This window comes from Mobula birostris, chromosome 32 (assembly GCF_030028105.1).
Source record: "Mobula birostris isolate sMobBir1 chromosome 32, sMobBir1.hap1, whole genome shotgun sequence".
In the NCBI taxonomy this organism is placed as follows: Eukaryota; Metazoa; Chordata; class Chondrichthyes; order Myliobatiformes; family Myliobatidae; genus Mobula; species Mobula birostris.
In genome coordinates this window covers 22,661,058-22,679,172 of record NC_092401.1, presented here as the reverse complement: position 1 = coordinate 22,679,172, position 18,115 = coordinate 22,661,058, and the positions used below count along the sequence as shown (strand labels likewise).

At 46.4% G+C, this 18,115-nt stretch overlaps 1 protein-coding gene across 2 annotated transcripts in view; it reads left to right on the top strand.

The window, feature by feature from the left end:
- LOC140191200 (adhesion G protein-coupled receptor E3-like) overlaps positions 1–18,115 on the top strand; it is a 94,973-nt gene that overhangs the window by 65,195 nt on the left and 11,663 nt on the right. The window contains exon 19 of one of the 2 annotated variants that reach the window (XM_072248365.1): positions 326–821. The exons of the other annotated variant lie outside the window; for it this stretch is intronic. Within the exon in view, the coding sequence (XP_072104466.1) occupies positions 326–364 (39 nt within the window). The 3' untranslated portion in view covers positions 365–821. Of the gene's footprint in view, positions 1–325; positions 822–18,115 lie in introns of those variants that run through there. 2 annotated transcript variants of the gene reach the window in all.

Here is an 18,115-nt window from a genome sequence, read left to right as displayed (position 1 = left end):
ACAAGTCAGTTTGCTCCCCTTGCTGGGAATGGAGTCTGCAGGGTCTCGGCAAGGTATCTTGACCTTGCCCCATCCCCTGCCCACCACACACAAGTAGGCACCAGCTTTCCAACAGGCTATTGTGGGCCAACACAGGTGATGAACACACTGTGGTTCTCGTTCCCATTCAAGCCCTCCTGCTGACCATGAATCCCAAGGAACTTTGACTTTACTGGCAGAACCCCCCAGGGCAGTGAATAGAAGAATTTTACCTCCTTAAAGTTGTCTTAACTCGATTTTGTCTGGACCAAGACAAATAATAGGAATCTCATTTTGCTTTATCTAGACTTATAAAGTAAAACAATCAGAGGCATTCAAGACCTAATGACAAGATTCTTCTCAGCGGAGTTTCTTTCTTTCATTCTTTTTCATTCTCGCTGTGCGTCTGGCTCTGAAGATCGTGGGTTCAAGACCCACTCCCAAACACAGAGAGCTCTGTTGGACGATTGGTCATACCTGCAGAATTATTTGGCTTGCACTGAGCTTGTAAAAAGGCACGATCTAACTGGAATTCTAGAACTGTCTGTATATGAAAGTGAGTCTGTATAGGAATACGTATGAGATTTGGTGTTGTTATGAGTGTGATTATAAATAAGTTTCAGGATTTGCTAAATTTTCAAGTTTTACACAGATATCCTGTTATTCTGATTGTTGTTCCTTATGAGATATATGACTTTGGTGTCAACATCGTTGAGATATTTCCTAAACTCAATGTGAGATACGAGATTTGAATTTGACTTTCATAGTCTATGAGCCAGTGGGGTTGGTCGGTACCATCTGAGGGGAATAATGCTCAGTGATTTTTGGCAAGGTATACATCTCTAGAGTTAGAAAGTATGTGATAGCATTGCACCAGTGGTAGCTTTATTACTTCAAATAAGTCATCACTTTTTGTATACATTCCATATTAACATCAGTCTGTCTGTCTGTCTAGGTACCATATCTGATGTGGACTTTGGTGACCATGGTTTTCCATATAGATCTATCCCTCGTTCTTTGGATGACTTCCATTTCCTCGATGTGTAGCCACCTGGCTAGGCATTTGATGTACATAAACCAAGGTCTTCCTCTAGATTTTCTCCCCTCGATCTTTCCAGAGAGTATGAGTTTTTCTCGTTCATCTTTCCACATGATGAGTTCTAGGAATCTGAGTTGTCTTTCTCTTATTGATGGTATGAGTGATCTAACTGCTTGGGCTCTTCTGAGAACTTCTTCATTTGATCTGTATGTGGTCCATGATATTTTTAACATTCTCCTGTAGAACCATCTTCTAGTCTCTTTTCCATTGCTAGGGAAATGGTCCAGCATTGACTTCCATAAGTCAGGATAGAATAAATATAGCACTGTAGTATTCTGTTTTTAGTGTACGTGCTCATATTTCTGTCTGTTAATATGGTCTTCATTTTTTGGAAAGCTTCTTTTGCCATTGCTATTCTGTATTTGATATCTGTGTCGCACCTGCCATTACTTGTTATTAGGCTGCCAAGGTATCTGAATTTGTTGACTTGTTTGATGTTTGTATTTCCGATCTTGATCACACTTTGTGGGATGTTTGTCTCTCTGGAGATGACCATGCTTTCTGTCTTCTTGGTGTTGATTGAGATGCCTCTGCGATTACTTTCTGCTGCCACTATAGTGAGTAGTTCTTGAAGTTTTGTTTCTGAGTCAGCTATTAGTACGATGTTATCAGCATATCTGATGTTATTTATATTATGGCCTCCAATTGTGAATCCTTTGATATCTTTGATACTTCTCAAGATATTTTCACTATACAGGTTGAATAAGTCTGGTGAAAAGACACATCCTTGCCTGACTCCTCTCATGATATTCACATACTCACTCACTTCTTCTGTTCTGATAGATGCTGTCTGGTCCCAGTAAAAGTTTTTTAAGAAACATATATCTTTCCCATCTATGTTAAGATCTTGAAGCATTTCCAGAAATTCTTGATGTCTGTCAGTGTCAAAAGCTTTTGTATAGTCAATGAAACATCAGTACAGCAAAAAATATTACTCCCCCCCCCCCCAAAAGGTAAAAAACCTCATTTGGAGAGATTTCTGGAGTTTTATCAATGTCATGATATTTTCCATATTTTTGTATCAAATCAAAACAATCTTAAGCTTTTGTCATGGTATATAGAATTACAGTACAAAAATTCAAATATGGGGTTCCACATGGCCATAACCTAGGCCCCATTTGGTTGTAAAATGAATATATTTAATCAAAGACTGCTTTCCATACCTTGTTTTCCATACTTTCATAACCTATTAATAATCATAGTAATTTTCCAAGTCTTCCACATCTTCCTCTGAACTTTCCACACTCTCTGAGGTGGATGCCTGGTTCTCACAGTCTGCCAGTCTACACATGTCAGTACACCTGAGGGCATTTGCAACACACATACATCTTGGGAGTGAACATTTTTTTGGACGGTTACAGGCCAGTAGATCCAGGATGGCATTGGGTGCTGGCTGGCCTTCCATTCAGTCCACCACCAACTGTTCAGCTTCCTCTTCTCTCTCCATCTTCCATCCTTTGCCAACAGGGCTTGGCACTTGTGGGTCCCTCTCCAAACATCTTCTCCATATACCAGCCTGGTAGTTGGCTCGCTGTTCATGTTTTGTTAAGCAGTCCTTGCATGGTGGGAGTTGATGACTTTCGATTTCACCTTTTTTGGCACAAAAGGTGATACCTGAGCTCATTGACCTTGGTGGTCGATGCTTTTGGGGCATACAGGGGACATGTAAATGCCTCCAGTTTTTCCATCAGTTCTAGGGAGAGGTCCCATTCCTGACCCAACTCTAAGAATGTGTCCTGAGTTTCCCTGTTGCTGGTCAGAAGTTATTATAGGGCACTTGTCTTCCCTTTGCCTGCAAAAGCTCCTACAGTGTCACATCCTGTATATGCGTGTAACCCAATGACAGCCCTACAAACCTCTATGCCAACAGTGACAGCAAACTTCCTGATGTCTACAAGCCTTGTACAGGTTCTAGTGCCACACTTCTGGAACAATGGGGCCTCAATCTTATCACAAAATGCTAAAGACATGATAAAGTCATCTCTGTCTTCTGAACAGATCACTACAGATTAGTATCCCTCTCTCGTGGCACGGGCAGCATGGAGAAGTAGGCGGCCATCTGCTTCTTCTTGTTGACACTGAAGAGCTGACGCCTGCTCACTGTCCTGAGATGTGATTCTGTAACATTTGTCATTCACAGTTGCAGACAGAATCTTCTCCTGTAGCTTTGCTCTGTACTCCGCCTTCCTCCATTCATGGACTATGAAGCTAATGAGACTATTTTTGTTACTGACTTTGGTCAGGAAGCTCCTCTACTGCCTCACCATCTGTGTGTCTGTGATACGTTGCAACTCATGACCAGTCTCTTCACCCCATAGAGATCTTTCACTATTCTTGATAGAGTTCTCCTTCTATGTGTCGAACACAACATCTATTCTGCTACTCTGACTGCCTTCCCTCAGAGCCATACCCAGAATTGTTGTGGCAACATCTCTGAAAGTATCTTGATCACCTTTCACTCTTTGGACCAAGTTCATTCATCAACCTCTGTAGCAGAGTTTCCCGGGAGTTGCTCTTTTACTGCTACATTTTTCTGCAAGGTTGTGGCTAAAGTAGCTTTATTTGTCTTTCTCAGCAATCCTTCTGGTGTGGACAGGGCCCAGGCAATGGTCCAAGGGGATGAGAAAGGATATCCTCCATACGTAGACTGCGCCCTTGTGCCATCACTATGATGCGTCCAAACAAAGACTTGTCTGCTTTCAAGATGATCGCCCTCCCATTTGATTTCACTTTTCTCTTCTCATACATATCACTGAATGTTTTCAGCTTGTTGGTTTTCATTGAGTCATGAAGTTTCTTTGCTGGTGGGTCTTCCTCTAGTCTCTCATCCTTGAAGGTTATATAGCATTGCTCACCAATCTCATATGCCTTCATCAGGTCAGAGGCAATGTCCTTGGGGGCTGCCTTTACTGTAGAGATGCTAATGAGGTCCCGCTTCTCTGCAAATGGGTTGACCCACTCATGTGTGAGGCTAACCACTGCTGAAACTGCTTCCTTATCTTTCTAGATTCTTGGCCGCTGTAGCTCCGCATGACAAAGCGCTGATTTGTTGCCCTGCACCATCTCCCTTAACTGTCCCAGGAATGCACTGTGGTGCTCAGCTGTTATGTAGTAACGCTTGATAGCTCCAGCATTCAGGCTGAACCGTGATGTGCCTCCAGGAGTCTGTGTGTCTTTGTTCACTGTGGCTTCAATAGCCTAGTCCACAGGGATCTGCCCAAAGGGGTTGTTACGTGACAGCTGCACTGAGAATTGGCCTGTCTTGAAGGCCTCATACACAGAAAGACTCTTCTCTGGGAGGTTCGTCATCTGAGCAAAGTAAGGGGACAGGTACCTGGCATAATTCATCTTATCATAGGCAAAGCACCATGGGATCATGGTTTTATAGCATGGAGGTCACCATGCAAGCTACCACCGCTGCAACGCTATCACATATTTTCTAGCACTAGGGGTGTATACCTTGCCAAAAATCACTATAAGAATTATTCCTCCCAGATGGTACCGGTGGCCTAAATTTGGGTCCTGGCTCACGGACTATCACCTAACATATTGCATCTGTACAGCTTAGGCATAAAGATCAGGTACACAATGCACACCAGACTCTTAACGGATACAAAACCCATGTAGCAGATTGGTACAGAACCTGGATATGTGCACAGTTCATGTTCACACGCAGACACTCACTACAGAGACCGAAAGCACATGTATAGCAGAAACATACACACAAATGCACACGTGCACACACTGGCACACATAAAAGGCAAACGTGCACATGTACACAGAGCTCTGAAACACACGTGCAGCAGAGACACAAACATACGCTCACACAGACGCACACAGAAAGGCATATGCACACGTGCGGGCGCGCACGCACACACACACACACACACGTACACCATTCAAGTGCTGATTTTAGCCTGTGGTTGGGTAGCAAAGCACACTTAACCATCACACCCTCTCCTCTTCTGCCATTATAAATGGAAACTCACAGTCAGTCTTGCTTTCTACATCCAGTTTGAAACCATCTGTACAAGAAATGGATATATTTTTTAGTTGGATTAAGGCTCTTTATTTACCAATTTGTGCATGCTTGAAAATCACTTTATTGTTGAATTCATAAAATAAAAGTATCTTAAATAAATATACCTTATTGCACTAACAGTGCAATGTGTAATAATTAAAAATGAATGAGATTTTGAACTGTAGAAAGGGGGTTGTACATGGATTATCACATGGTGAGGGGAATGGCCCCCGGTCATACCAGAGAGATGGGTGTGGCAACACGAGTCAGAGATGTTACGTCAGGGGCCTGTCCTCGACTGACCTGAAGACCCATGAGATGTGTTCTTGGCACAGCCTACTGGAACATCTGTCTCCTTCACTGCCCACAGACACCAGATCATGGTCTCCAAACAAGGCACCTTTCAGCCCAAATATTCCCCACAACCAGCACAGCTTCTGGGGGCTGGTGCTGGAGGGATTAATGTCTCCGATCGGATGATCCTGGAATGATTCCCAGATCCCAGCACAAATTCCCTCTCCTCTCTCCCCCGTCATCCCACCAATGTATCTTGTAGGAGGCCCAGTAAAATGGGAATCTTAGAAAAATCAGAGAAGGAGATTTTCTGTTGGTCCATAGACCCTGTTTTTGGCCAAGTCAATGGCTTCTCATCCTAAGGATACTCCCTCTGTTCTGTGAGTTAAGGTTCACCTACAAGGAATTATAGGAAAAGACATTATTGTCCACAGACTCCTTCCATTGTGCACGCCCTACTAAAGATGTTGAGGACATTGCTACTGGCCCATTTCTACTGAAGTTGTTGCTATTTTGCTGAGTTACACAACCATTCCTGACCTCTCCTAAGCCCCTACTTCTCTAACTAACTCTCCTTTCAATCCCCATCCTCCTGACCTTCTCAGTCCAATTAACATCTCTTAACTCCACCTCTGGTGTTGCCCCCCAACCTCATCCTTCATAGACCATTCCTCCACCCATGGTCTCCCTGCATCCTCTCGGTTCTGGATGGAGTGGGAAACGGTGGAGATCACAAAGTGAAAGTCTACCTCCTTTGGGATCTGGATCTTGGTGAGTTTATTGTTGTTCTCTGGGTCTTCAGTTACAATAAAACCATAAATAAGCAGTACAAGAGAATAGTGAGGTACTGTCCATGAAAAATCCTTAGACCTTTCAGAAATTGGATGGTGGAGAAGAAGAAACATTTCCTAAAATATTAGATGCGGGTCTTCATTTTTAAGAGGTGGTGCAGCGTCCATCACTAAGGACTCTCTCTACCTGGGACATGCCCTTTTCTCATTTTTTCCATCAGGAAAGAGGTACAGGAGCCTGAAACCCAACACCCATCATTTCAGGAATAGCTACTTCTTCTCCGCCATCAGATTTAGAATGGTCCATGAATTCTACCTCACTATTCATCTTCTGCTCCATTTATTTGTTTTTATAACATATAGTATGTTTTATGTTTTACATTGTACTGCTGCCACAAAACAATTCATTTCATGATATACTATATGTCAGTGTAATAAACCCAATTCTGATTCTGACCTTGGTGAATTCATTGTCAGCTCTCTGGTCCTCAAGCCTGTGTTTGGGGTCTGTCTCCATGCCCCTCTAATTCTCACAGGTCCACCAGAAGTTGCCCTCCCCCTCTCTGAACTTGGACCTCAGGAAGTTGTGGGCTGCAGACTCCCCACCTGAGAGCTGCATTGATATGAAAGGGTTTTCTTTCCTTCCTCTCCTGAGGACCCGCTCTGTGTCGGTCTATTTGTTGTGGTGTAGACAGCTGTCCCATTCTTGCAGCTCTCAATGTCTCCCCCCCCACCCCACACGTGACAGGCTAGGCTTTGCAGACACACACACTCCTGTTCTGCTGTTGTCCATTCCTATCTCTACAGTCTCGTCCCATCCTTTCCTCCAGTTCAACAGCAGCCAGCAATTGCCAGTCACCTTAGATAAAGGTAAAGATATAGATCAGCTGTCACGTACCCTCTGACGGGTTAAAGAACCTGCAGAAATGGAAAACACTTTGGAGTCCAGTATTGCTATTAACTAATGGTATTTATTAGTAACTACGCAATACAGTAATATAAATGCAGATAAATCAAACAGGTTAGCAATGATTATATATAAGTAAGTGTGAAAATATATGAAAACCAAGCTTCTTCAAGACTAGGGGCAAATGGATAGTCTTACGATGATGAGTAAAGTTCAGTTCAGTTCGTGGTGTTGAGTTGAGTAGTGACAGAGAGAGAGGGGGAGCTTCAGGTGAGCTGACACCGTTGATCTTCCCATTGTCCTTCAAAATCCTTCAGAAGTCACCAACTGTGACCACAACAAAGGGGACCATTCTTCTGTGGTGGAATTATCAACCCAGGCGAGGGTCGGTCACACGAACAATTCCCCACCGGTCACACCCTTTTCACACTGTCAGAGCCATTGATTGATCTACCTGATCGATCCTCCAAAACCCAGCTTTTCTGTGGGCACAACAAAGCTCATTCAGTGTCCAAAACCATGTGTCTGTAGGTCTAACAGTTGACCTTCTATTTATCTCACCATGCTGAACACCAACTCTCCATCAAGCAGCTCCTCCTTTCTCTCTCTGTATGAACTTGGAAGCTGCCAGTGTCCTTGCAAAGTGTAAACGTGCTGCAGAGAAACCATAACACCATGTCAAAGCAGTTTTCGCCTCTCTCTTAATAACAAGCTGTCTGGTGTTGAACAACTCTCCCTCTTTTCAAAAGCACAGTTCACAGGGGTAATTAGATTAGATTATGAGGACACACAGTCCTCTTTTATTGTCATTTAGTAATGCATGTATTAAGAAATGATACAATATTCCTCCGGTGTGGTATCACAGAAACACAGGACAGACCAAGACTGAAAAACCGACAAAAACCACATAATTATAACATATAGTTACAACAGTGCAAGCAATACCATAACTTGATGAAGAACAGGCCATGGGCACGGTAAAAAAAAGTTCAAAGTCTCTCGAAAGTCCCACATCTCACGCAGACGGGAGAAGGAAGAAAACTCTCCCTGCCATGCCTGACCACAGTCCGACTCTGAGTCATCCGAAAACTTCGAGCCTCCGACCAGCCCTCGAACACCGAGTACCAAGCACCATTTCTGCCAAGCACTTTGACCCCAGCCCTGGCCGCCAGTAGCAGGCATAGCCGAGGATTTTGGGGCCTTCCCTCTGGAGATTCTCAATCGCACAGTAGCAGCAGCAGCGAACCAGGCATTTCAGAAGTTTCTCCAGATGTTCCTGCGTGCTTCTCACGTCTGTCTCCATCAAATCAGAATTGTGCACGGCATCCTACTTACAAATACGATATCACTTCACTGGAGAGCTGCAGGCACTGCGTCGCACCGCCATCTTCTCCTCCTGCCGAGGACCCCGTCACAACACCGAAACATACAATGAAATCAAACATGTGCTTGGGTAGCTCACAAGCATTGCTACAGATCTGGCAACAATGTGGCATGCCCGCAGCTTACCAACCCTGACCTGTATGTCTTTTTGGAATGTGGGAGGAAATCAGAGCATCTGGAGGAAAACCACACGATCACAGGGAGAACTTATAAACTCATTACAGATAGTGTCAGGAATTGAACTCTGATCTTCTGATCACTTGTGCTGTAAAGTGTTACGCTGACTACATTACTGTGTTGTCCTCAGTTCAGCACCATGCCATCCTATTGTCATGGTCTGGTCTGTGAAATCCAGATTCTGATTCACAGTCTGGTTCATTGATGCTTATTCCAGGTTTTCCTGTTTTCCCTTGTTCCATTGTGTGCCTTAATTGAGGCACCTGATTCTCGTTTTGGGCTGGCACATAAAAACCTCTGCAAACCAAGGATTGGCTGCTGGACTGTTCCCTTCCCCTCCCCATCTGAATCCCCGAGTTACCTCGGCATTCATCCCGGCCCTGCGTCCTAGGAGGAGTCCCGGCTCCGTACCCAAGGGCCTAACTGAGCGGAGTCCAAGAGCTGAGCCTAGCCTAGTCCAAGAGCCAAATCCTGGCCTGGAGTTCCTCACCCAGCCTAGGAGAACCTTGCCCAGCCCAGTGCTGGAGTTCCATCGTCCTGTGCTGGAGTTCCTTCTTCTAGCCTAAGCCACGTCCAAGAACCTCATCTAGTCCAAGCCATGTCCAGAGGAAGAGTAAAATGGGGTGATTCACCCAGCATCAGCCTGGACTCTGGATCGGAACTGGTCAAGTTGCTCCAAGCCTGGCCGACCTTGCAGCATTCTCCGCACAAATATCCATGGACAGGGAGAGCCATCCCCCTGACTGAGGGTGTCACATGGGGGCGCTGGGAGCAGACGCAAATGCAAGACACAGACACGTCTTGTGAGGTTAACTAAATTGAGTTTATTGCTCGTTACAAGGAGAGCAAAGCAGAAGCGGGAATAGCGTTATGGACAAGGATTCAGGCCCTGGACTAGGTTGGGACTAAGGGTCTGTGCCAGGACTCGGAAGGCGGACCTCCGGAGCCAGGGACTCGATTCTTGAAACCTCCGGAGCCAGGGACTCTTCTTATTCACGGGACAGACTCAGACACTGGACATAAATCACTGAGCCGGGAATCCTCCTTAGATACAGGACGGAGTCGGGACTCTTCTTGACACGGGGTCAGGACCCTACCAGGGTACAGGACCGGGACCCCTTTTCGACGCAGGACATGAATACAGAGACCACACAACGATGGATAGTACTATAACTGGGCGCAGGTACGCTCCAAGCAGCGGCGAGCTCTTGTCTCACCCCGGCGGGTTAACTTTGACTGACCCGCTCTGGCAAGAGAAGGCGGCTTGCTGGCACTTGCTTCGGGAGGAGACTAGGCCTGCTCCGGCCACATGACATTGGCTCGCACCAGCTTCGGTGACTTATTTAGCGTTCTCACGGGGAACGGCTGAAAGCCGCAGACTATAAACTGCCGGTTCAGCCGAGAGTAAATTGACCCTAATCACCAAGCCCGAGGGACACGGGAAAACAGGGAACCAAAGGGAAACAGGGAGTCAACGGTCCGGATTGTAACACAAACAAAGTAAATTTAAAGGGACCCCGATCCGGACCATGACAAAGGGAATGTGATAGCTCTGTGTACATTGCTTGATGGCCGGATACAGAGCCGATCCTCAGGAAAAACCGATTCACACAGAGGCTGCAACCAACTCCTTTCATTGATTCTCAGATGGGGAGTCTGCTGTCCACACCTTCATGTGTGAGTTTAGGGAGGAGAAGGACAACCTCTGCTGAACTTGTGAGGATTACAAGGACATAGAGATGACACCAAGGATGGGAAAAGGTCAGGAAATTTAACAGTTATTTTCTTCAGCAATAGTTCTGCAGAAAATCTCTGAGGAATTATACTGAGCTTCTAATTTCCCCAATGGCTTCCCACTCACATTTTTTCCCTCCAGGCACCTGGATCTGAAGAATTATGAGGAAAGGTAAGGGAATGTGAAGCATCCAGCTGCAAAAAGAACGTCCTCTCTCTCTGCCTCTGATGATAATTCTTTCATCAATGCTTCCCAGCAAAGTCTTGTTCAAGCTTCCTGAGAATTCCACCTGATGGATATAATTTGTGCAGAGCTTTCTTGGGTTGAGTTCGCTTAATGTAGCCAGAGAAGATAATCTGTCTCAGCACCCACAGAACTGAGAGAAAAAATATATCTGACCTTCCCTGTCAGGTAGCTCTGATCAAAAGTAGGTGAAAGGAAGATTCAGGATCAAGTGTGTTAGTTCTCCAGTACTTGTTGGCCATGACACGTAGTGATCTTGCCTCTTTTCTGGAGGTACTGTAGACTCCCAGCTGTGTGTGTGAGGCCATACACAGATTATGTTGCCTTGGCAGCCTACCAAGCTACTAACCCAGAGGTCCAGCCTCACTGAACAGCAATCACGGGCCTACGGTTGGCGGAGATTAATTTCGGGGAAGCTGGAGTTTCTCTCCTGTGTGATGTCTCAACCGGTAACCTTCGTCCCAGAGGGCCCACGAAGTGGAGGCAGGCTGTTTTTGACTCCATATGCGGCCTCTGGTATTCGGGCCAGAAGGCATCAGGGAAACTGGTTGCACTAAAGTTTGTGTGGCACAGCCTCAGAAAGGACTGCATGATTGGACTTCAGCCTGAGTGGAGTGTGTGAAATTAATCATCACGTTCAGGCACCGCTGGCCACTGGCACTTTATAGGGTCCCTGAGCAATGGTTTGACCATGTTAATGTGGACCTTGTGGTCCTTTTCCCTCCTCCTGCATTTTCGCTCACTTCCATACCATGGTGTTCTGTACCACCAGGTGGCCAGAGGTCGTCCCTCTAACATCAACAATGGCTGCTGACATGGCTTGGGCATTCATCAGCACCTGGGTTGCTTGGTTTGGCACCCCAGCTGATACCTCCTCTGACCACAGTCCCCAAATCTTGAGAAAGATTACATCATACCATGGTGTATCACCTACAACCCAATGGACTACGCGACCGGTTTCATCACTCCTTAAGGTCTGCTCTGAGGGTTTCCCTGATGGATGAATATTGGCATGATCATCTTCCGTGGGTCCTGCTGGGGCTCAGAATAGCTCCAAAAGAGGACCCCCAGTTGACCATGGCTGAATTGGTATACAGGCAGCCGTTATGAGTGCCAGGTGATTTTATTCCTGAAGCCACGACCGTCTGGTCCGCCTGTCAACAGCATTCCCCTCCACCCTCAGTAAATTCAATTTCTCACATATTCCTACCCCCATCATAGTATACAGCACTCTTGGATTCCTGTTGACCTACATTACTTATTTGTTTCGTCCAACATGACACACACCAACATCCCCTTCCAACTCCTTAAAATGGCCCGTTCCATGTTTTGGAACTGAGAGAAAAGAAATCGTCAAAGAAAAGAGGGGTAAATAAGAATGCATTTTGTTAGATCGCCTTAAACTGGCCCTCCAAGATTTGGAGGACTCTGCTATCATGCCCTTGCTTTTACGACATGACTTTGAGCAAGTCCTCACAACCAGAGGCCTCAGCTGTTCCTCCACCCATGGAACATAGGACCTGTGTCAGGCCATTCGCCCGAACTCCGGTCATGCTCCTAACTCCAGTTTTAGTGAATTCTTGGCAGTGCCTGTGTAGGGTAACGTAATTGGCAGATATGCACCTAGTTCACAACTACCAGCATTGAATGGTGCTCATTTGAAAAGGTTTTTCTGATATTATGATGTAATTATGGAAAGAAATTTTACCGCTGTTTGCGTTCGGGTTTTGGTGTTCAATAAATAAGTTGATACGGTTTTTCTAAAACATAAAGTGCTTCTGTTATTATATTTGTGACAATCTACATGGTTATATGTTGGGGGTGTGTCCATCATTGGTCAAGGAGTATGGTTATATTTCGGGGGGGGATGTCCATCATTGCACAAGGGGTGTGGTTATATGTTCGGGGGGGTGCCTATTATTGGTCGTGGTGCATGTATCATTGTTCAGGGTTGTGGTACGATTTGGGGGAAGTTTCTATTACTAGTCATGGTCTGTGCATCATTGGTCAGGGTGTGGTTGTAGTTTTGGGTGGGTCTATCGCTGGTAAGAGGTATAGTTATATTTTATGGGTGTGTCTGTAATTGGCAATGGTATATTTGGGATTGGTTCATCATTGGTTGGCCAGTGGTGTAGTGGCATAAGCACTGGACTTTGAGGTGGGTGGTCCTGAGTTCCAATCCGGTCTGGTTCCAACTGGGCAGCACCAGTATCTGCGTGGAAGAAAGGCCTGGTAATCTATTTCTGTATCTTGCCACAAAAACCCTACAGACAATTACACTATCCGTAGAGTTACCATGAGTCCAGGATGACTCGATGGCAGTCAACAAGTTTCCTGTGTCACAACCATGGATTCGGCAGCGCAGTAGATACGGCATTTACACTTGTGAATTTGTACATGTCAGGTAATTATTATTTCATTGTGATAGTATTTAACTCCATTCTTGTCGTCATAGTGCTTATCTCAACGTCTCGCTGCTGTTTTGTATTCGGCCTTCCCTGAGATATTGGACTTTCAAATCACTGACTCTGAAGACCAGCGGTATTTGTATAGTGTTTAGATGTTCTTTTCAGCCGCAGTATAGGCGTGGTTTTCCCGAGAGTTTTAGTTAACTGCCCTGTTTTGGCCTAGCGTTTATTGCTTTATTTTCCCTTTAACGCTGTTCGTATTAAGGTCCGTGAACTATCGACCTGCTTCAGTGTCTCTCACTCTGCACTTGGGCAATATCTGAACCGCGGTGACAACAAGTCTCGACCAGAAAGATAGACCCAGCAGAGAGAGAGCAGCTGAACTTGACTGTGAGATTCATTGGTCAGGTAGGAGATAAACTACAGGCAATGGAATCCGTTCTCAGTGAAGTAACGGAGGCAATGAGGCAGATAACCTCGTGCCGACAAGCCCAGTCTCATTTGAAGGAACAGGTATCTTCCCTAGCCGCAGCTATTCAATAGCTCACCACAGACAATTGGACTCGGGTGTTTGCGATTTCCGCACTCACGGCCGCAGTCCACGAACTTACTGTGAACAGCCAGCATGAGCTGACAGCCACTAACGCTCTCGCCAGCTCAATTCAGCAGCTTCAGGCCGCTTCAGTCCCATTCCCAGCATCTCGCAGGTCCTCCTTTTCTGCTGCGCCGACAATCTCTGCGACTAATGCTCCCGCTCCCGGACCAGAGCCGACTCCCACGGCCGTTCAGGAACTGAGTATTCCACAACCAGGCAGATATTCTGGTGATCCCGATGGTTGCAGGAATTTTATTACTCAATGCGAGCTGACATTCCAAGCCCAGCCTGATCGTTTTGGTGATGATGCGCGAAAGTTGGCGTACATGGTCAATCTTCTTGACGGACCTCCACTCAGCCTGTTCAACGCTTTACGGGAGCAAGGATACCCCGCAACCCAGTCGTTGTGGCGGAATTAAGGAGGGTTTTTGATATTCCAGAAAGGGGTCAGGAGGCTGCCCACCGACTCTTGGACCTGCATCAAGGCAGAGGAACGGTGAGAGCCTATGCAGCCAAATTCCATACCCTAGAGAAGGGATGGAATGAGAGATCCCTCATAACCGCCTTCCAGCGTGATCTGAATGCAGGGGTTCCGCATGAGATCGCTGTCCAGGACGAGCAGGATAGTCTGGATAATCTGATTATTCTGACCAATCGAGTTGACGACCGGGTAACTGAGTGGCGCAGGGGAAGAATGTTTCAAACTTGCAACGCACACCAGATCACCGTCCTTCCTCGCCCTCTCCCCCTGCCTCACCAGATCACCGTCCTTCCTCGCCCTGTCCCCCTCCCTCACCACCCAGCACCCAATCCACCGACGAGTCTATGCCAGTGGGGCGCATGCGCCCGTCTCAGGAGGAACGAGCGCGGCGCCGCAGGACAAGTTCCTGCCTCTACTGTGGAGATCCAGGACACTTCTGGGTGGCATGTTCCAAGCGTCCAGTAAAAGAGAATACCCGTCAGCAGGGAGGGGAATCCTGACGGGTCGGTTCTCTCTTCAGTCAGCTTCCCCTCATTCTGTAACGCCCTCAGTTTCCTTGTCGTGGAGGTCTCAGACCCATGAACTTAAGGCGTTTATTGACTCCCGTGCAGCCGGGAATCTTCTTATGGACATCTCTGTCGCTCAGAGATGGGGACTTCCAACTCAGGAATTAAGAGCAGATGAACGTCAAGGCGCTGAACGGTCCACCTTTGGGAACCGGTCAAATCCAGCTTTCCACCCAAACCCTCCAACTGGTACTCGAAGGCAACTATCATGAAGAAGTATCTTTCTATCTGGTTAATTCACCTGAACTGCTACTGGTTCTTGATCTGCCCTGGTTATCCCGACATAATCCACAGATCGATTGGTCTCTGAAGGTACTCCAAGAGTGGGGACCAGCATGCCTGTCTACCTGTCTGGGTCCAGCTCAAACTCCATCCCATGAATCCCCTCCTGTGTCAGCTAAGGATGTGGGCCTGTCTGGGATTCGGGCTGAATATGCGGATCTCCTTGATGTTTTCAGTAAAAGAAAAGCCGCCACCCTGCCCCCACACCGGCCATCCGACTGTGCCATAGACCTCCTACCTGGCACTAGTCCTCCCCGGGGCCGGCTCTTTTCCCTCTCTCGTCCTGAAACGGTGGCCATGGAGGAATACATTAAGGAGGTATTCAGCATGGGGTTTATCCGTCCGTCAACCTAGCCGGCAGGAGCGGGCCTCTTTTTCGTGAGCGAGAAAGATGGGAAGCTCCGTCCCTGCATTGATTATCGGCCCCTGAATAGCATCACTGTGAAGAACCGCTACTCTCTTCACCTGCAGGTGTCTGCGTTTGAACATCTCCGGGGAGCAACAATATTTTCCAAAGTTGATCTGCATTCCCGGCAGGCTGATCGGCTCCGTTGACAGGTCAAGCCATTCAAGCCAGGATAGGAGGCTCTGGTTGGCATCAAGGGATTTTCCCCTGAAAGTCGAGAATGGGAAATTGGCACCACGCTACATGGGTCCGGTTGTAGGGGAAAAGGCTGTCAACAAGGTGTTGTATAGATTGCATCTGCCAGCATTGCCAAGGATCCATCCAGTATTCCATGTTTCCCAGCTCAAGCCGGTTACTACCTCTGCCCTGGGCCGATAACCTCCCCCTCCTCCCCGCCTGATAGATGGTTCCCTTGTGTATACTGTGCGGCGCTTCCTGGTTACATGATAGTGATGGTAAGAATTGGAGGAGATGGCAGATGAATGCGTGGCTGAGGAGTTGGTGCAGGGGGCAGGGTTTTATATTTTTGGATCATTGGGATCTCTTCTGGGGAAGGTGGGACCTGTACAGATTGGATGGGTTGCACCTGAACTCGAGGAGGAGCAATATCCTTGCAGGTAGGTTTGCTAGCATGGTTCGGGAGGGTTTAAACTAATTTGCAAGGGGGATGGGATCTGGAGCGATAGAGCAGTGAAAGAAGTGCATGGAGTAAAGCCAGATCTAACATATAGAGAGGCTTTGAGGAAAGAGAAGTAGAATAAAGGGTGTAGAGGTAGTAAGGTAGAAGGGCTAAAGTGCAGGTACTTCAATGCAAGAAGCATCAGAAACAAAGGTGATGAACTGAGAGCTTGGATACATACATGGAATTATGAAGTAGTGGCCATTACAGAGACTTGGCTGGCACCAGGGCAGGAATGGATTCTCAATATTCCTGGATTTCAGTGCTTTAAAAGGGATTTTCAGGGGGGAAGGGAAGGAGGGGTGGCATTACTGGTCAGGAATACTATTACATCTTCAGAAAGGGTGGGTAATGTAGCAGGATCCTCTTTTCAGTCAGTATGGGTGGAAGTCAGGAACAGGAAGGGAGCAGTTATTCTATTGGGGGTATTCTATAGGCCCCCTGGTAGTAACAGAGATACCGAGAGCAGATTGGGAGGCAGATTTTGGAAAGGTGCAAAAATGACAGGGTTGTTATCATGGGTGACTTTAACTTCCCTAATATTGATTGGCACATGATTAGTTCCAAGGGTTTAGACAGGGCAGAGTTTAAGTGTGTCCAGGACGGATTTCTGTCACAGTATGTTGACAGGCCGACTAGGGGGAATGCCATACTAGATCTAGTATTAGGTAACGAACCGGGCCAGGTCACAGATCTCTCAGTGGGTGAGCATCTGGGGGACAGAGACCACTGCTCCCCGGCCTTTAACATTATCATGGAAAAGAATCGATTCAGAGAGGACGGGAAAATTTTTAATTGAGGAAGGGCTATATGAGGCTATAAGGCTAGAACTTGCGGGTGTGAATTGGGATGATGTTTGTGCAGGGAAATGTACTATGGACATGTGGTCGATGTTTAGGGATCTCTTGCAGGATGTTAGGATAAATTTGTCCTTGTGAGGAAGATAAAGAATGGTAGGGTGAAGGAACCATGGGGGACAAGTGAGGTGGGAAATCTAGTCAGGTGGAAGAAGGCAGCATACAGGAGGTTTAGTAAGCAAGGATCAGATGGGTATATTGAGGAATATATGGTAGCAAGAAAGGGGCTGAGGAGAGCAAGAAGGGGGCATGAGAAGGCCTTGGCGAGTAGGGTAAAGGAAAACCCCAAGGCATTCTTCAGTTATGTGAAGAACAAAAGGATGACAGGAGTGAAGGTAGGACCGATTAGAGATAAAGGTGGGAAGATGTGCCTGGAGGCTGTGGAAGTGAGCGAGGCCCTCAATGAATACTTCTCATCGGTATTCACCAATGAGAGGGAACTTGATGACGGTGAGGACAATATGAGTGAGGTTGATGTTCTGGAGCATGTTAATATTAAGGGAGAGGAGGTATTGGAGTTGTTAAAATACAAACGTACATTAGGACGGATAAGTCCCCGGGGCCTGATGGAATATTCTCCAGGCTGCTCCACGAGGCCAGGGAAAAGATTGCTGAGCCTTTGGCTAGGATCTTTATGTCCTCATTGTCCACGGAAATGGTACCGGAGAATTGGAGGGAGGCAAATGTTGTCCCCTTGTTCAAAAAAGGAAGTAGGCATTTATATAATGTTTATATAATTTTTTTTCCTTGAGACATTGTAAATGTTGTTTACTTTGATGTACTCGTGTTTATTTTGGAAAAAAATAATAAAAAGATTTGAAAAAAAATAAAAAAGGTTGTAGGGATAGTTCGGGTAATTATAGACCAGTAAGCCTTACGTCTGTGATGGGAAAGCTGTTGGAAAAGGTCCTCAGAAATAGGATCTATGGGCATTTAGAGAAACATGGTCTGATCAGGCACAGTCAGCATGGCTTTGTGAAGGGCAGATCGTGTCTAACAAGCCTGATAGAATTCTTTGAGGAGGTGACCAGGCATATAGTTGGGGGTAGTGCAGTGGATGTGATCTACATGGATTTTAGTAAGGCACTTGATAAAGTTCCACATGGTAGACTTATTCAGAAAGTCAGAAGGCATGGGATCCAGGGAAGTTTGGCCTGGTGGATTCAGAATTGG